The 19,664-nt window shown below is 43.9% G+C and overlaps 1 protein-coding gene across 1 annotated transcript in view; it reads left to right on the top strand.

The window, feature by feature from the left end:
- Positions 1-954: 954 nt before the first annotated feature.
- ADCY1 (adenylate cyclase 1) overlaps positions 955-19,664 on the top strand; it is an 839,277-nt gene continuing 820,567 nt past the window's right edge. The window contains exon 1 of the mRNA XM_077269394.1: positions 955-2,131. Coding sequence (XP_077125509.1) covers positions 1,523-2,131 — 609 coding nt within the window. The 5' untranslated portion in view covers positions 955-1,522. The remainder of the gene's footprint in view (positions 2,132-19,664) is intronic.

The raw sequence follows: 19,664 nt of genomic DNA, 5'->3' as shown, positions 1-19,664 counted from the left end.
AAAGAGACTGCAACCCTGTGTCCTCGTCATTTACTGTGACCTACACCATCACCATCTACTCATCAAGGGAAGCCCTGGGGACATACTTCACCTGTGAGAAGCTACACCATCTAGCTGCCATTCCATTACCCCAGCGGACCTCTAGCAGTGTCGGTCACCCTGACCGAACACCACAGGTGGCGTCACGAACACTTGACAAACTCTCACCTACACCTTTAATTGGGTGCCCCTTAGCAGGGCCACGGACCGGGTCGGGCCACCGTGACATCCCCAGAACCGAGACAGAAGCGACCCGGTACCGAGTACCCCATTGCCCTGCGTTTGGGGGCAGCTCCAATTACACCTGACTCTTGTGTGAGAGGGGCTCTCTGTGGTTATACCTGACCCGTGTGTGAGGGGTTCTCTGTGCTTACACCTGATCCGTGTGTGAGGGACTCTCTGCGTTTACACCTGACCCTTGAGTTCGAGGGGCTCGCTGTGTTTACACCTGACATTTGTGCGTGAGGGGCTCTCTGTGGTTACACCTGACCCCAGAGTGTGAGGAGCTCTCTGTGGTTACACCTGACCTTTGTGTGTGAGAGGATCTGTGGTTACACATGACCCCAAAGTGCGGGGGGCTCTCTGAGATTACACCTGATCCTTGTGTGTGAGGGGCTCTCTGAGATTACACCTGATCCTTGTGTGTGAGGGGCTCTCTGTGGTTACACCTGAACCCTGTGTGTGAGGGGCTCTCTGTGCTTACACCTGTCCCTTGTGTTTGAGGGGCTCTCTGTGGTTACAACCCCTTACATCTTTGACTACAAGGACGGATGTGTCTGATACCTCGGCTACTCCTCCATCCCAGCCGGTGCAGCCAGTGTAAGGAGTGTGACTAGCCGCCTCCTCAGCACAGGGCACGCGTCCTCTCACGGCTTATTAACCCTTCCATCCAGGTGAGCTCCAGTCACCGCCGGTGCACATCAGCGCGCCATTCCCTCTCGCGTCAGCACTCTAAACTGAGGTGACAGCTGAGGGCGCCGCTACCTTCCGAGCCCCGGGCACAGCACCATCTCCTGTCGGTAATAGGCTTTGTGCCATGGAGCCGCCTCCTCATTATGACGCTTAGGAAACGGCCTAATCCTAACTAATGGCAGCGCCTGCCCATCTCCTCGCGGGGCCAGGGGAGGGGGAGGAGAGGACTCAAACGTGCTCATGTTGTCAAATCTGTGTGTTGTGCTTGTCAATCTGCTGAGATTGGAGAGACGTGTCTGGCTTCTCCGGCTCCCAGTGCGCAGCCGCCAGCGCCGGGTGCCATGCTCCTGGCTGTAGGACGGGGATTAGCGCTCATTCTCTTGCCCTGCGTTCTCACCTAGCTGTTGCTCGTGTGCCCGCTCTCCCTGGCAGCACGTTGGCATTGCTGTGCCCGGGGATGGCCTCTCAGTGAGCACCCCATGCAGCCGCCACATATGTGAGCTCCCTCCTCAGCTGATCGCTTGGCAGCTCGGATGAGCGGCAGGACAGGACTCGTCGTCTCGTCGGCTTTATGAATGGCACCGCTATGGAGGAAATACCGTTTCAGAAAGTCAAAACCCGAAGGAAGAAGTGCCGCTGCTCCCCCGCCTCCCCGCTGGATGCCATCGCATGCGAAGACGAGTTTGACTGCAAGGAGCTGGAGTCCCTGTTCCAGAATTACAACCTGAAGCTGGAGCAGACCTCGACCTTGAAGGCTCTGGCGGTGCTGATCGTCATGACGGCCACCCTGGCGCTGGTGGAGCTGCTGTCCGGCCCCAGCCTCAGCATCTCCAAGGGCTCGCACCCCGTGCACTGCATCATCTTCGTGTCCCTGTTCATCGTCACCAACGTGAAATACCTGCAGGTAACGCAGCTGCAGCAGATCGTCAAGCTCACCTTGCTCTTCAGCTTCACTTTCGCCTTCCTGTGCTGCCCCTTCTCCCTGGGAGCTTATGGCTTGGAGCCCCCCACATCGTCAGATCAAGGAATGTGGCAGCTGATGCTGGTGACGTTTGTGTCCTATGCCCTGCTGCCAGTGAGGACCCTGCTGGCCATCGTGTTTGGGTTCATGGTGTCTGTGTCTCACATCATCGTCACAGCAACCTCTGTGAGTGTGAAGAGCCACAAGCTGTGGAGAACGGTGAGTGGGCTGTGTGCTGTCCGTGGTGCTGACAGTGGAAGAGCCTGTCTCCAGCCTGCTGCCCCCATAACCAGCGGTGGGCTCCCAGTGCCCCCTAAGCCATGGGCGCAGTGTGTGTCCTCTATTATACAGGCTGTATTTAGAGCTTATACTCTCAGGGCTGTGATGGGGAACCTACCATTGCTGATCAGTCCATCTACACCTCTGGGGATTAGTGCTGGACTGTGGGCTCCCAGTGCCCCCTAAGCCATGGGCGCAGTGTGTGTCCTCTATTATACAGGCTGTATTTAGAGCTTATGCTCTCAGGGCTGTGATGGGGAACCTACCATTGCTGATCAGTCCATCTACACCTCTGGGGATTAATGCTGGACTGTGAGCTCCCAGTGCCCCCTATGCCATGGGCGCAGTGTGTGTCCTCTATTATACAGGCTGTATTTAGAGCTTATGCTCTCAGGGCTGTGATGGGGAACCTACCATTGCTGATCAGTCCATATACACCTCTGGGGATTAATGCTGGACTGTGGGCTCCCAGTGCCCCCTAAGCCATGGGCGCAGTGTGTGTCCTCTATTATACAGGCTGTATTTAGAGCTTATGCTCTCAGGGCTGTGTTGGGGAACCTACCATTGCTGATCAGTCCATATACACCTCTGGGGATTAATGCTGGACTGTGGGCTCCCAGTGGCCCCTATGCCATGGGCGCAGTGTGTGTCCTCTGTTATACAGGCTGTATTTAGAGCTTATGCTCTCAGGGCTGTGATGGGGAACCTACCATTGCTGATCAGTCCATATACACCTCTGGGGATTAATGCTTGACTGTGGGCTCCCAGTGCCCCCTGTGCCACGGGCGCAGTGTGTGTCCTCTATTATACAGGCTGTATTTAGAGCTTATGCTCTCAGTACTGTGATGGGGAACCTACCATTGCTGATCAGTCCATATACACCTCTGGGGATTAATGCTGGACTGTGGGCTCCCAGTGCCCCCTATGCCATGGGCGCAGTGTGTGTCCTCTATTATACAGGCTGTATTTAGAGCTTATGCTCTCAGGGCTGTGATGGGGAACCTACCATTGCTGATCAGTCCATATACACCTCTCTGGATTAATGCTGGACTGTGGGCTCCCAGTGCCCCCTGTGCCACGGGCGCAGTGTGTGTCCTCTATTATACAGGCTGTATTTAGAGCTTATGCTCTCAGGGCTGTGATGGGGAACCTACCATTGCTGATCAGTCCATATACACCTCTGGGGATTAATGCTGGACTGTGGGCTCCCAGTGCCCCCTATGCCATGGGCGCAGTGTGTGTCCTCTATTATACAGGCTGTATTTAGAGCTTATGTTCTCAGGGCTGTGATGGGGAACCTACCATTGCTGATCAGTCCATATACACCTCTGGAGATTAATGCTTGACTGTGGGCTCCCAGTGCCCCCTATGTCATGGGCGCAGTGTATGTCCTCTATTATACAGGCTGTATTTAGAGCTTATGCTCTCAGGGCTGTGATGGGGAACCTACCATTACTGATAAGTCTATATACACCTCTGGGGATTAATGCTGGACTGTGGGCTCCCAGTGCCCCCTATGTCATGGGCGCAGCGTGTGTCCTCTATTATACAGGCTGTATTTAGAGCTTATGCTCTCAGGGCTGTGATGGGGAACCTACCATTGCTGATCAGTCCATATACACCTCTGGGGATTAATGATGCATCCCCTATGTATGGGACGGCAGTGTGTGTCCTCTATTATTAGCACATATAGACTGTATTGATGGCTCATGATGTCTGAGGGCTGTGATGGGGAACCTACTCACCTCTGGGGATTAATTCTGGACTGTGGGATCCTACCGATGTCTACACTATAGAGGCTCAACAGCCTCTGGTAATATTTGGAAGATATGGATGTTGTATCAATAATTCAGGTATAAAGGGAACCTGTCACCAGAAATACACTATTAGGGTATTTGTCCACATTCAGGATTACATCCAGATTAGCTGCGGATTGAATGCTGCGTACAACCCCATTGAGGCGAGAGACTCGTGTGAGTTTCTCGCAAGTATGACCCCGGCCTTAATAGCCATATCTGTTTAATTAAAAAAAAAATGTGAAAAAAAATGGCATGGGCTCCTGCACAATTTTCTGCGCCAGAGAGGGAAAGCCAACGACTGGGGGACTGATGTTTGTAGCCTGGGAAGAACTTAATACCCATGGATCTTCCCAGGCTATGAATATCAGCTGTATATTTAACCTTTACTGGCTATAAAAATAGGGGGACCCCCCAAAAAAGATGACGTGGGGTCCCCCTATAATTTATAGCCAGAAAGGCTACGCAGACAGCTGCAGGCTGATATTCATAGCCTAGAGAGGGGCCATGGATATTGCCCCCCCCCCCCCCCCCGGCTACAAGTACCAGCCCCCAACCGCCCCAGAAATGGCACATCTGTAAGATGTGCCAATTCCGTCGCTTACCCTCTCTCTTCCCACTTCCCTGTAGTGGTGGGATACGGGGTGATAAGGGGTTAATGTCCCCTTTATAAGGTGACATTAAGCCGGCCTAGTAATGTAGAGGCGTCAATAAGATACCTATCATTACTAATCCTATACTTGTGAAAGGGTTAATAAAACACACATACACACACAGAATAAAGTATTTTAATGAAATAGAACACCACACAGTTTTGACCATATTTTTATTGCACGCTCAAGCCATGCGATGCCCTCATCTCCTGGAAAAAAAAGAAAAATAATAAACGAACAGTATACTCCCTGGTCCGACGCAGTCCATTTAATAACGAGTGTCCCATGACAAGTCCAACTCTTCTATATCTGGATGCCTGACATCCAGACATAACAGAGCCTGTAGATGATCGCCGGAGATAACTCTCCAGCGATCACCTCCACTGCAGCATTCTCACAATCAGCTGATCAGCAGATCGTGAGAACCAGACTAGTGACCGGAGATAACCCCCGGCTATATGCATGGCAGTTCTCGCAGTAAGCCAAGTTATTGCGAGAACTTAGCTTACCGAGAGAACTGCAGTGGACGCGGGATTTTCAGCGGCGGGACAGGTAAGAGCTTATTTAAATTAGGAGACATGCGTAGTAAGCTGCGTTTACGCAGCTACTACGCATGTGACTAATCATTAGATGCGACTTTACCGCATCTAATGATTATCTATGGGAAATTTATGGTGCGGTGATGGAGCGTCGCCGCATTGTAAACAGACATGCTGCGTTCTGAAAAGAGGTGCTGCATGTCTGTTTACGCGGGTCTGCAGCATGCGTGTTTTAACGCATAGTGGAGACGGGATTTCATGAAATCCGCTCCACTATGCTGTAACATCTAGACGCTGCGTGTTTGAACACGCAGCGTTTCCTGACCGTGGAAACACACCCTAAGGTTTGTTCTGCATAAAAATATTAAAAATATCATAAATATTTACTTAACCTCTTCACACCAATGCCAGTTAACGTTTTTGCACTTTTGCTTTTTACTTCTTTTAAGAGACATCATTTTTAGATTTTTACATTCATATAATTTTATATCCATAAAAACAAAGGTTTGTTTTTGCACGACAAGTTATAGTTTTGAATGATGACACTATTTATTTTAACATACAGTGTACCGGAGAACGAGACAAAAATCCAAGTACAATGTAATAGGAAAAAAACAACCTGGCAGCACAATAATGGTGATACCATACTTCTGTAATTTTTTTCTTTTTCTTTTAGTAGTGAAAAAAGATTGAGCAATTTGTAAGAAATAATAATAATAATTTGGTTTGTGTTGCCATTTTCTGAAACCTGTAACTTTATTTTCATCGATTGAGCTCTGTGTGTGCCTTATTTTATTTTTATTTTTTGTGTGGCAAGCTTACAATTTTATTGATGCTATTTTGGAATACTTACAGTCTTTTCATGACTTTTTATTGCTGTCTTTTTCTGTATAGGTGGGAAAATAAAAAACAGCAATTCTGGCATTTTGACATTATTTTGCTCTTTGTCATTTACTTTTCAGCTCAACTTTACGTTTTAGTTTTATATTTTGATAGATTGGACTGTATACAGACACGGCAATAATATGTACCATATTTTTATTTTTTAATGTCTTTTTTTAATTGGGTATAAAAGGCTGATTCAAATATTTTTTGTTATTTATTTTTTAAAACCTCACTTTGCTTTTTACTCTTTTAATCTGCTTATCGGACAGCTGCGTTGAAGTACATAGAACAAGTGATCAGTGGATCGCAGGCTTCAGTCCTATAAGCAGATCAAAAAAGTAAAAAGCAAAAAAAAAATTTAAAATCTGAAATGAAAAGAGAAATGAATAATGATTTTTTTCCCTATTAAAACTATGCCAAAAAACTGTAAAGCGCTGCGGAATATGTTGGCGCTATATAAGTAAAGAGATTATTATTATTATTATTATTATTATTACAAATAGTTATATTTTTAATAGCCACTGTGTATTAAATAAGTAAAATAAATGGCTAAATAATTAGCTATATGAAATAGTTTTCTTTTTAATATAGCTGAAATGACAGTATCCTATGAAGCCCAGTCTGTGGTTGAGCTTTACAGGAGTGCCAACATGAGAACCAGCAGGTCTCCATCTGCCATGACCAACCCGTTGCTCATTTCAGAGCGTCATTGTCGGAGTGTGACAGTGGTATTTAAGTAGTTAACAGTAGCTCTGATTGCTGCTGTAGCACAGCAGGCATCTGCCACATGTGGTGTGGGCTGAACTCTTGGACCCCCTCCATACACCCGCTCTTGACATGTACTGTACATGTACGGTAACTTATGAAATTGGCTCAACAAATTTCTGAAAAGTGTGCCAATAATATCAGATCTGTTTTGGCACTGCAGTTGCATACTACCAAGTTTTCAGCCACGTACTAATTTCTGCAAAATTGTCACATACTATTTATTTCCACATCGTAAAATCGACTTTCAATCAGTTTTAAGTTGCCATTGGGTCCTGGGTGAAATCCGCTCATAATGATGCATTCTTATACAAAATGAGAGGCCGGGTAATGGTCATTGTATCAGTGGTGACCTCTCTATAGATTACCTTAGGCATTGTTCTGGTCTATAGGTACTTGGATCATTTATATCTGTGCTAGAGAACACTCCTTCTTTATTATGTGGGCCAGTAGGATAGTACCGCTGCTGAATATAGTTAAAAACCACAAAGAAAACCACTGAATGATGGATGGAGTAGTGCTGCAGGAGACAGTATAATAACGGCACCCACTAGTGCATGATAAAATCTTAGGATTAACATGCATATATAATTAGGCAACAGCTTAAGGTATAGGTGGACAGAGTTTACCTGATGTGCTTGAGCATATCTCGTGATATATTCCTCTCGGGTGCTGTTTTGCCTGTGTAGAGCATTCAAGGTTTGAGGGGTCCAATATGGGTCCTCCAGAAACTGGCACTATATTACTGCCCCCGGCCGGTGGCAGGATGTCTCTGAAGTTTATGCCTGCATGTAAAAAATGCACGTTGCGCTATACAGCCGCTCGGTACACTGTTAGTACAGGACCTTGCGTGACGTCACGGTCACGTGATTACTCACGTGACTGGCTAGGGAAAGTGCGGTGGACCAATTCCTACGCGTTTTAGAGCAACCGTGTTCCTTCCTCAGGGATGGTGCTTATAGGAAAAGTCTGTACTTTTATGCGCAACGCCTGTCACATGTCCTTTTTAGATACTGAATGCAAAAAGCTCAATTTCACTATTGAGCCCCTTTGGAATCATAGTATCTAGCTCAAAGATCATCTTGCTTTCTTCCCTTGACATTTGTTTAATATAGTCGCCCTTTCTCCAACTCCTATGGACGAGCTTTAATCCTGTAACAATGACCTCCTTTGTTGATCCTCCATGAACCGTCAGGAAATGTTTTGATAGCGGGTGGCCTTGAAATTTTTTGTTTATATTTCGTAGATGTTCGTTAATTCTTACATATAGGGGGCGTTTAGTTCTACCTACAGTATATATAATTTATCACATGGACATTTGATCGAATAGATCACCCCCTCTGATTTACATGTAATAAAATCATTAATTGACCACTCGCTCATTCCATTAGACAATGAAAGCTGTTTTATTTGTGTGTAACAGCTTGCATGGTTTGCATTTTTGACACGGATAGAAACCAGAACATCTGTGTTGAAGGGAATACGGGGTAACAGTATATGGATTTGGGACCGTGGAGGCTATTTTGCAACCCAGGTTATTTGCCTTTCTGTAGATGAACAGTGGACGTTCAGATAACTTATCCCCGATGATTTTGTCCTCCTTTAGAATGTCCCAATGTTTGTTCACTATCTTCCTGAGAAGATGTGTATTTGCGATGTATTGTGTGATAATAGGGACTGCTTCCGATGTTATTTTGTTCTCATTTTTCTCTTTTTTCTGGAATAGTTGTGTTCTAGGTATCCTTCCAACTATTTGTTTGACCGTGGATAATGAGCTCTTGGAATATCCCTTACATACAAATTTGCTGGTGAGTATTTCTGCTTTATAGTTAAAATCTTGTGATTTTGAACAGTTTCTGTGTGCCCTTATAAATTAGCTTTTAGGGACTTTCAATAACCAACTAGGGAGATGGCAACTTTCAAGGGAGATGTAGTTGTTCGCATCAGTAGGTTTGTGATGAGTCTTAGTATGGATCTTCCCATTCTCAATAAAAAAATATTTAAGTCTAAAAAGTTTATGGATTCAGAACTGGTGGTACCCGAAAAATTTAAAAAATACTCATTTTTATTTAAATTAGTAATAAAATCAGCCAATAATACAGGGCCACCAGACCAAATAAAAACAATATCGTCAATAAAACGTTGCCAGAATACCAGGTTCGCACACATAGATGCCCAATGGTAGATGGTATGATGCTCCCATCGCCCCACGTAGAGATTGGCATAACTAGGTGCGAACCTTGAACCCATGGCAGTGCCCCACTGCTGGGAGTAGTGGTGCATCTCATATCTAAAATAATTATGGGTCAATATGAACCTCATACAATCTAAAATAAAGGAAACTTGTTCTCCAGGTAATGTTTCCTGTTTTTCTAAAAATAATTTTGCGGCCTCGCATCCTTTGTCATGTTGTATGACTGTATAGAGGGAGGAGATATCCAATGTGCCCATAATGTAATGTTCCTTCCATTCAATTTTCTCCAAAATTCTAAGAATGTGCGTACTGTCTTTCAGATGCGATGGAAGCTTAGGAACCAGTTTTTGTAGGTGACAGTCTACATATCTTGACAGATTAGCTGTAAGGCAGCCGATTCCGGATATAATAGGTCTACCGGGCGGGTTGGTGGAACATTTGTGAATTTTGGGAAGATAATAAAAATATGGTATTCTGGGTTGATCTGTATTGATGAAGTCAAATTCTTTTTTAGTAAGAATGCCTTGTTCTTGTCCCTTTTTCAATAGATCTCTCAATTCTTTAATATATCCCTCAGTTGGGTCATTGGATAGAAGACTATATGTGTGTGCATCACTCAATAGTCTATGAGCCTCTTTTGCATAGTCTTCTGAATTAAGAATGACTATGCCCCCCCCCCCCCACATTTTTGTCCGCTGGTCTAACTGCTATCATCTTGTTGTCCTGGAGTTGTTTTAGGGCTTTGCGTTCCTCATTTGTTAGATTATTTTTACATTTGGAGCACCTTTTGTTTGAAATTTTTCTGATGTCCCGTATTACATTTTTTTGGAACGCTTCGAATGACTCCGAGTATTCATGAATCGGATTGAAGTTGGATTTTGGTTTCAGGCTAGTATGTATATAAGGGTCTACTGTTTGTGGGGGGTCATGTAGAGTGATGCCATTATTTTTTAAAAAGTATTTTTTAATGGCAAGTCGTCTCATAAATAATTTAATGCCAATAAATGCCTGAAATTTGTAGAATTTTGTGTTTGGAGCATATTTCAGTCCTCTATTGAGTAGGTAAATTTCATTATTACCTAGTTTATGTTTGCTCAGGTTAATTATTTTTTGTTGTTGATAGCATTTACTCTTTAGTTATTTTTTATTGTTGTTTTTTTCCCTCTTTTTGGGGGCAAATTCCCCCCCCCCACACCCCCTTTTCCGGGCCTTTTTTGGCCTAATTGAAAAAAAGGGTGATGGTCATACTTTGTTTTTTGTTGTTTTAAATCCGTGAGTCCAATATGTGCTGCTGCTTTGGAAGGTTTCTTGGAAGTTTTGAAACAATTGCACTATTGTGGTTTAGGTTACCCATCGCACTTGTGGACGGAAAATCCTCACTGTTTTCCAGAATTTGAAACCTGTTCTGAAAAGCCTGTGATGATATAGGTGTATAGATGGATATATCATGCACAGACGGCCATGATTCTCCTAAGTTTATACTAACTTCCGATTGATTTGGGGTCTCATAGTTTCCCCTGGATTCCACATCCTCAGTGGGGTGTACTGAAAATCTGTCATCGGAAGAAGGACTTCCTGTTGTTTCATCCAATGTTTCAAATTGGTCTATTCTTCCCAAGGTCTGATGTTCCTCAGTCGATTCGGTCCCGTTATTCAAATTATATATGTTTTTTTTTTAATATCTGTTCTAGATGGAACCATATTAGACCCATCCAACATTGGGTTTTTATCGAACTTACTTTGCTTTCTTATTAAAATTTCTTTTTCTTTTGTTAAAATCCTGATCCTGATGCTTTTTGAGAGCTTAATAATGTCTGGATGTTGTTCAAAAGGTTTTATTTCCTCCAATAGTTTGGAGATGTTTCTTTTTAATATAGTCAGATGTTGTTTTCTCTTCTCAATTATAAAGGATACCGTTCTCACTGAGAAGTCTTTGAACATTGCATCCCATTCTTTAACTGTCTCTGGGTCCCCAGTGTCCCCAGATATTGCTTTATAGACCGTTAGTCCTTTGGGTATGCAATTGCATGACAAATATCTCTCTAATGTAGCAATCTCCCAGAGATCCCTAATTTCTTTAATGAGGTGGTGTTCCAAGTTTCTCAGGGATTCTAGAGCTTTAGTTATATTGTCTCTATGCTCCTCCCTTGGTGTTTCTAAATACGTCAGATGAAAATTTTTTTTTATAGTGTTTAATCTTTTGTCTCTATCAGAGCAAAGATCCATCATGTTTAAGGAGGGTGTGATGCTGCCTGCTGGTTAGAGTGGTAAAAAAGCTATGCAGTAAAATTTAAACAATGTAAAGATCCAGTGGCGCTAACAACACCAATGTTTCTGCAGCAGATAGTAGCGCAGTACCACTCTACTGCGTATGGGTCTATAGGTACTTGGATAATTTATATCTGCGCTAGAGAACACTCCTTCTTTATTATATGGGCCAGTAGGATAGTACCGCTGCTGAATATAGTTAAAAACCACAAAGAAAACCACTGAATGATGGATGGAGCAGTGCTGCAGGAGACAGTATAATAACGGCACCCACTAGTGCATGATAAAATCTTAGGATTAACATGCATATATAATAATAATAATAATAATTATTATTATTATTATTATTTATTTATATAGCATCATTAATTCCATGGTGCTGTACATGAGAAAGGGGTTACATACAGAGTTATAGATATCATTTACAGTAAACAGGTTTACAGTGACACACTGGTACAGAGGGGAGAGGACCCTGTCCTTGCGGACTTACATTCTATGGGATAGTGGGGAAGAGACAGAAGGTAGGGGTGAGGCGGCGGCGGCTCGGTTATTGTAGGCTGTAGGCTTTCCTGAAGAGATGGGTTTTCAGGTTCCGTCTGAAGGATCCGAGGGTGGTGGATAATCGGACGTGTTGAGGCATGGAATTCCAGAGGATGGGGGATATTCGGGAGAAATCTTGGAGGCGATTGTGTGAGGAACGAATAAGTGTGGAGGAGAGTAGGAGGTCTTGGGATGAACGAAGATTACGTGAGGGAAGATAGTGGGAGATTAGTTCAGAGATATAGGGAGGGGACAGGTTGTGGATGGCTTTGTAGATCAGTGTTAGTAGTTTGAACTGGATTCGTGGGGGATTGGGAGCCAGTGGAGGGATTTGCAGAGGGGAGAAGCAGGGGAGTAGTGAGGAGAGAGGTGGATTAGGCGGGCAGCAGAGTTGAGGACAGACTGGAGTGGTGCAAGAGAGTTAGCGGGGAGGCCACAGAGGAGGGTGTTGCAGTAATCGAGGCGGGAGATGATGAGAGCATGCACAAGAGTTTTGGTAGATTGTGGACTGAGGAAGGAACGGATTCTGGCAATATTTTTGAGTTGGAGGCGACAGGAGGTGGCAAGAGCTTGGACGTGAGGTTTGAAGGACAGGGCAGAGTCAAGAGTTACTCCGAGGCAGCGGATTTCAGGAGCGGGAGAGAGCGTGATGCCGTTCACCATAATAGATAGATTGGGTAGGGGGGATATGTGAGGTGGGGGAAAGATGATGAATTCGGTTTTGTCTACATTGAGTTTTAGGAAGCGAGAGGTGAAGAAGGAGGATATGGCTGACAGACACTTCGGGATTCTGGACAGCAGGGAGGTGACATCTGGGCCAGAGAGGTAGATCTGAGTGTCGTCTGCATACAGGTGGTACTGGAAGCCATGGGACTTTATGAGTTGTCCTAGGCCAAGGGTATAGATGGAAAAAAGTAGGGGTCCTAGGACAGAGCCATGAGGGACTCCAACAGAGAGAGGGCGGGATGAGGAGGTAGTGTGGGAGTGGGAAACGCTAAATGTGCTGTTGGATAGGTATGAGGCAATCCAGGACAGGACGAGGTCTTTGATGCCAAGGGAAGAAAGAATCTGTAGCAGTAGGCAGTGATCGACTGTGTCGAAAGCAGAGGACAGGTCAAGAAGGAGGAGGATGGAGAACTGTCTGTTAGCTTTGGCTGTGACTAGGTCATTAGTAATTTTTGTCAGGGCAGTTTCAGTGGAGTGGTGGGGGCGGAAGCCAGATTGGAGGTTGTCAAGGAGAGAGTTAGATGAGAGGTGGGAGGAAAGTTGACCATGGACATGCTGCTCAAGGAGTTTTGAAGCAAACAGGAGCAGTGATATGGGGCGATAGCTGGGCATAGCAGTTGGGTCAGGGTTAGTTTTTTTGAGGATGGGTGTGATGGTGGCATGTTTGAAGGCAGAGGGGAAGGTACCAGAAGATAGCAATAGGTTGAAGAGATGGGTTAGGGCTGGAATAAGCGTGTTAGTGAGGTTGGGGAGCAGGTGGGAAGGCATGGGGTCAAGTGCACAGGTGGTGAGGTGTGATTTGGAAAAGAGGCGAGTAAGCTCTCCTTCAGTGATGTTGGAGAGGGAGGTTATTAGGGAAGGGCAGAGGTCTGGTATATGGAGTGGTTGGGGTGGTGGACAAGTAAAGGTTTGCCTTGTTTGGTCGATCTTGTTTTTGAAGTAGGTGGCAAAGTCCTCGGAAGAGATGAAGGGAGTTGGAGGTGGCAGCGGTGGGCGGAGGAGAGAGTTAAATGTGCTGAACTGTTGTTTTGGGTTGTAGGATGGTGAAGATACAAGGTTAGTGAAATAGGTCTGTTTAGCAGAGGTGAGGGCTGATTTGAAGTCAAATGTAGCTTGTTTGAAGGCAGTAAAGTTGTCTGGCAGGCGTGTTTTCTTCCAACGCCGCTCCGCAACCCTGGATGCTTGTCGAATTAGGCAACAGCTTAAGGTATAGGTGGACAGAGTTTACCTGATGTGCTTGATCATATCTCGTGATATATTCCTCTCGGGTGCTGTTTTGCCTGTGTAGAGCATTAGAGAGATATTTGTCATGCAATTGCATACCCAAAGGACTAACGGTCTATAAAGCAATATCTGGGGACATTGGGGACCCAGAGACAGTTAAAGAATGGGATGCAATGTTCAAAGACTTCTCAGTGAGAACGGTATCCTTTATAATTGAGAAGAGAAAACAACATCTGACTATATTAAAAAGAAACATCTCCAAACTATTGGAGGAAATAAAACCTTTTGAACAACATCCAGACATTATTAAGCTCTCAAAACGCATCAGGATCAGGATTTTAACAAAAGAAAAAGAAATTTTAATAAGAAAGCAAAGTAAGTTCGATAAAAACCCAATGTTGGATGGGTCTAATATGGTTCCATCTAGAACAGATATTCCAAATAAAAACATATATAATTTGAATAACGGGACCGAATCGACTGAGGAACATCAGACCGTGGGAAGAATAGACCAATTTGAAACATTGGATGAAACAACAGGAAGTCCTACTTCCTATGACAGATTTTCAGTACACCCCACTGAGGATGTGGAAGCCAGGGGAAACTATGAGACCCCAAATCAATCGGAAGTTAGTATAAACTTAGGAGAATCATGGCCGTCTGTGCATGATATATCCATCTATACACCTATATCATCACAGGCTTTTCAGAACAGGCTTCAAATTCTGGAAAACAGTGAGGATCTTCCGTCCACAAGTGGGATGGGTAACCTAAATCAGAATAGTGCAATTGTTTCTCCTATTGTGAAAACTAGAAATACAAAAAAAACTTCCAAGAAACCTTCCAACGCGGCAGCACATATTGGACTCACGGATTTAATACAACAAAAAAACAAAGTATAACCATCACCCTTTTTTCAATTAGGCCAAAAAAGGCCCGAAAAAGGGGGTGTAGGGGGGGGGGGGAAATTTGCCCCCAAAAAGAGGGAACAAAACAACAATAAAAAATAACTAAAGAGTAAATGCTATCAACAACAAAAAATATTTAACCTGAGCAAACATAAACTAGGTAATAATGAAATTTCCCTACTCAATAGAGGACTAAAATATGCTCCAAACACAAAATTCTACAAATTTCAGGCATTTATTGGCATTAAATTATTTATGAGACGACTTGCCATTAAAAAATACTTTTTAAAAAATAATGGCATCACTCTACATGACCCCCCACAAACAGTAGACCCTTATATACATACTAGCCTGAAACCAAAATCCAACTTCAATCCGATTCATGAATACTCGGAGTCATTCGAAGCATTCCAAAAAAATGTAACACGGGACATCAGAAAAATTTCAAACAAAAGGTGCTCCAAATTTAAAAATAATCTAACAAATGAGGAACGCAAGGCCCTAAAACAACTCCAGGACAACAAGATGATAGCAGTTAGACCAGCGGACAAAGGGGGGGGGGGGGGGGGGGGGCATAGTCATTCTTAATTCAGAAGACTATGCAAAAGAGGCTCATAGACTATTGAGTGATGCACGCACATATTGTCTTCTATCCAATGACCCAACGGAGGGAAACATTAAAGAATTGAGAGATCTATTGAAAAAGGGACAAGAACAAGGCATTCTTACTAAAAAAGAATTTGACTTCATCAATACAGATCAACCCAGAATACCATATTTTTATTATCTTCCCAAAATTCACAAATGTTCCACCAACCCGCCCGGTAGACCTATTATATCTGGAATCGGCTGCCTTACAGCTAATCTGTCAAGATATGTAGACTGTCACCTACAAAATCTGGTTCCTAAGCTTCCATCGCATCTGAAAGACAGTACGCACATTCTTAGAATTTTGGAGAAAATTGAATGGAAGGAACATTACATTATGGGCACATTGGATATCTCCTCCCTCTATACACTGCCATGGGTACCAGGTTCGCACCTAGTTATGCCAATCTCTACGTGGGGCGATGGGAGCATCATACCATCTACCATGGGGCATCTATGTGTGCGAATCTGGTACTCTAGCAACATTTTATTGACGGTATTGTTTTTATTTGGTCTGGTGGCCCTGTATTATTGGCTGATTTTATTACTAATTTAAATAAAAATGAGTATTTTTTAAATTTTTCGGGTACCACCAGTTCTGAATCCATAAACTTTTTAGACTTGAATATTTTTATTGAGAATGGGAAGATCCATACTAAGACTCATCACAAACCTACAGATGCGAACAACTACATCTCCCTTGAAAGTTGCCATCTTCTTAGTTGGTTATTGAGCGTCTCCAAAAACCAATTTATAAGGGCACACAGAAACTGTTCAAAATCACAAGATTTTAACTATGAAGCAGAAATACTCACCAGCAAATTTGTATGTAAGGGATATTCCAAGAGCTCATTATCCACGGTCAAACAAATAGTTGGAAGGATACCTAGAACACAACTATTCCAGAAAAAAGTGAAAAATGAGAACAAAATAACATCGGAAGCAGTCCCTATTATCACACAATACATCGCAAATACACATCTTCTCAGGAAGATAGTGAACAAACATTGGGACATTCTAAAGGAGGACAAAATCATCGGGGATAAGTTATCTGAACGTCCACTGTTCATCTACAGAAAGGCAAATAACCTGGGTTGCAAAATAGCCTCCACGGTCCCAAATCCATATACTGTTACCCCGTATTCCCTTCAACACAGATGTTCTGGTTTCTATCCGTGTCAAAAATGCAAACCATGCAAGCTGTTACACACAAAAAAACAGCTTTCATTGTCTAATGGAATGAGCGAGTGGTCAATTAATGATTTTATTACATGTAAACATGTAAATCAGAGGGGGTGATCTATTCAATCAAATGTCCATGTGATAAATTATATATAGGTAGAACTAAACACCCCCTATATGTAAGAATTAACGAACATCTACGAAATATAAACAAAAAATTTCAAGGCCACCCGCTATCAAAACATTTCCTGACGGTTCATGGAGGATCAACAAAGGAGGTCATTGTTACAGGATTAAAGCTCGTCCATAGGAGTTGGAGAAAGGGCGACTATATTAAACAAATGTCAAGGGAAGAAAGCAAGATGATCTTTGAGCTAGATACTATGATTCCAAAGGGGCTCAATAGTGAAATTGAGCTTTTTGCATTCAGTATCTAAAAAGGACATGTGACAGGCGTTGCGCATAAAAGTACAGACTTTTCCTATACGGACCATCCCTGAGGAAGGAACACGGTTGTTCTGAAACGCGTAGGAATTGGTCCACCGCACTTTCCCTAGCCAGTCACATGAGTAATCACGTGACCGTGACGTCACGAAAGGTCCTGTACTAACAGTGTACCGAGCGGCTGTATAGGGCAACGTGCATTTTTTACATGCGGGCATAAACTTCAGAGGCATCCTGCCACCGGCCGGGGCAGTAATATAGTGCCAGTTTCTGGAGGACCCATATTGGACCCCTCAAACCTTGAATGCTCTACACAGGCAAAACAGCACCCGAGAGGAATATATCACGAGATATGCTCAAGCACATCAGGTAAACTCTGTCCACCTATACCTTAAGCTGTTGCCTAATTATATATGCATGTTAATCCTAAGATTTTATCATGCACTAGTGGGTGCGGTTATTATACTGTCTCCTGCAGCACTACTCCATCCATCATTCAGTGGTTTTCTTTGTGGTTTTTAACTATATTCAGCAGCGGTACTATCCTACTGGCCCACATAATAAAGAAGGAGTGTTCTCTAGGGCAGATATAAATTATCCAAGTACTTATAGACCTATACGCAGTAGAGTGGTACTGCGCTACTATCTGCTGCAGAAACATTGGTGTTGTTAGCGCCACTGGATCTTTATATTGTTTAAATTGTTCTGGTCTACTTGTTAAAACCATGGCAATCACCATTATCAGCAAAATCCTATTTCATGTAAAGCAGCTCTTTAAATGGAATTTCCAGCTCAGGAGAGGGAGGCCACACCCCGGCTTGCATAGAATGCAAAGATACAGAGAAAAAAAAAATTGAGCTTGGTTTAAGTTGGTATACATGCAGCACATAAACGCATGTTCACATTGGCCATAAAGCACACAAAACCTACAAGAAACAAAATGAGCAAACATCCTGCTGTAACTAAATAAGTAAAAAACAAAAGTGCATTTAAATAACACAGGGTTCTTAGTAATACTGTTTTTAATCAAAAATAGCATAAAAGCTATCCTACCGTCGACAAGGTGACTCTGATCGGGACAGTCCTATGCTGTCTAATATTAAAAACCTTATCATGTGTCAGAGTTGACCTCAGTGTGTGAATAAGGGCAGACAACAGGACAGAGTCCAAACTATGGACAACTGTCTGGGGAAGCCTTTAGGGGTACGTACCCATATGTGAAAAACACGGATGAGTGCAATCCGATAAAAAAATTGGATTTCACTCTGACCAATGTTATTCAATGAGTTACATCTCATCTGCGATTTTTTTTCTCAGCTCAAATCGGACTGAGAAAAAAATCGCAACATGCTGAGATTTGCAGTGTATCTCAGCCGAGACTCGCCAATGCAAGACAATGGATGCGAGAAAAAAAACGCACCATTCTATCTATTCTATTCTAACCTGTCAGTGTGATTTTACTGTACGCGTACAGGAATTGCCGGCTATCTATCTATCTATCTATCTATCTATTTTATATACACTACTCAAAAAAAGACAGGGAACACTTAAACAACAGAATATAACTCCAAGTAAATCAAGCTTCTGTGGAATCAAACTGTTCACTTAGGAAGCAACACTGTTTGACATTCAATTTCACATTCTGTTGTGCAAATGGAATAGACAACAGATGGAAATTATTGGCAATGATCAAGACACGCTCAATAAAGGAGTGGTTCTGCAGGTGGGGACCACAGACCACATCTCAGTACCAATGCTTTCTGGCTGATGTTTTGGTCACTTTTGAATGTTGGTTGTGCTTTCACACTCATGGTAGCATGAGACGGACTCTACAACCCACACAAGTGGTTCAGGTAGTGCAGCTCATCCAGGATGGCACATCATTGAGAGCTTTGGCAAGAAGGTTTGCTGTGTCTGTCAGCGTAGTGTCCAGAGGCTGGAGGCGCTACCAGGAGACAGGCCAGTACACCAGGAGATGTGGAGGGGGCTGTAGGAGGGCAAAAACCCAGCAGCAGGACCACTACCTCAGCCTTTGTGCAAGGAGGAACAGGAGGAGAACTGCCAGAGCCCCGCAAAATGACCTCCAGCAGGCCACAAATGTGCATGTGTCTGCACAAATGGTTAGAAACCGACTCAATGAGGATGGTCTGAGTGCCCAACATCCCCAGATTGAGGTTGTGCTCACAGCCCAACACCATGCAGGATGCTTGGCATTTTGCCACAGACCAAACACCAGGATTGGCAAATCTGCCACTGGCGTCCTGTGCTCTTAACAGATGAAAGCAGGTTCACACTGAGCACATGTGACAGAGTCACAGATCCAATCCTGTGCATGTGAACAGTGCTTTACATTACATACATGCACAGTGCAGCAGCATATAGAGACGCTGGGCAGGATGTCAGTGGGAGCAAACATTGCCTGCTGTGTGCACACAGGCAGAGACAAGGCTGAGGAGTCTGATGGAGGGAAGCGGTGAACTATGACAGAGTCATGGAGCCGTGCAGCAGAGCGTGGGCAGGAGATGTTTACTTACTGCTCTGCGAGTCCCAGCAATCAGCAATGTGTGTCCCCAGGGTCGGGAGACAGGGCGCCGCTGCTGGTAAGGTAGCAGTCCCGTTAGGTTGTGAGTGTCAGCAAGGGTCAGCAGGGATTACAGGGAGAGTCGGCAACAGTGCCACGTGTTCTGACCGCCACTCTGCC

This window comes from Ranitomeya variabilis, chromosome 6, assembly GCF_051348905.1.
Source record: "Ranitomeya variabilis isolate aRanVar5 chromosome 6, aRanVar5.hap1, whole genome shotgun sequence".
Taxonomy (NCBI): domain Eukaryota; kingdom Metazoa; phylum Chordata; class Amphibia; order Anura; family Dendrobatidae; genus Ranitomeya; species Ranitomeya variabilis.
Note: the sequence above shows the minus strand (reverse complement) of the source record. Positions and strands in the feature narration are given on the sequence as shown.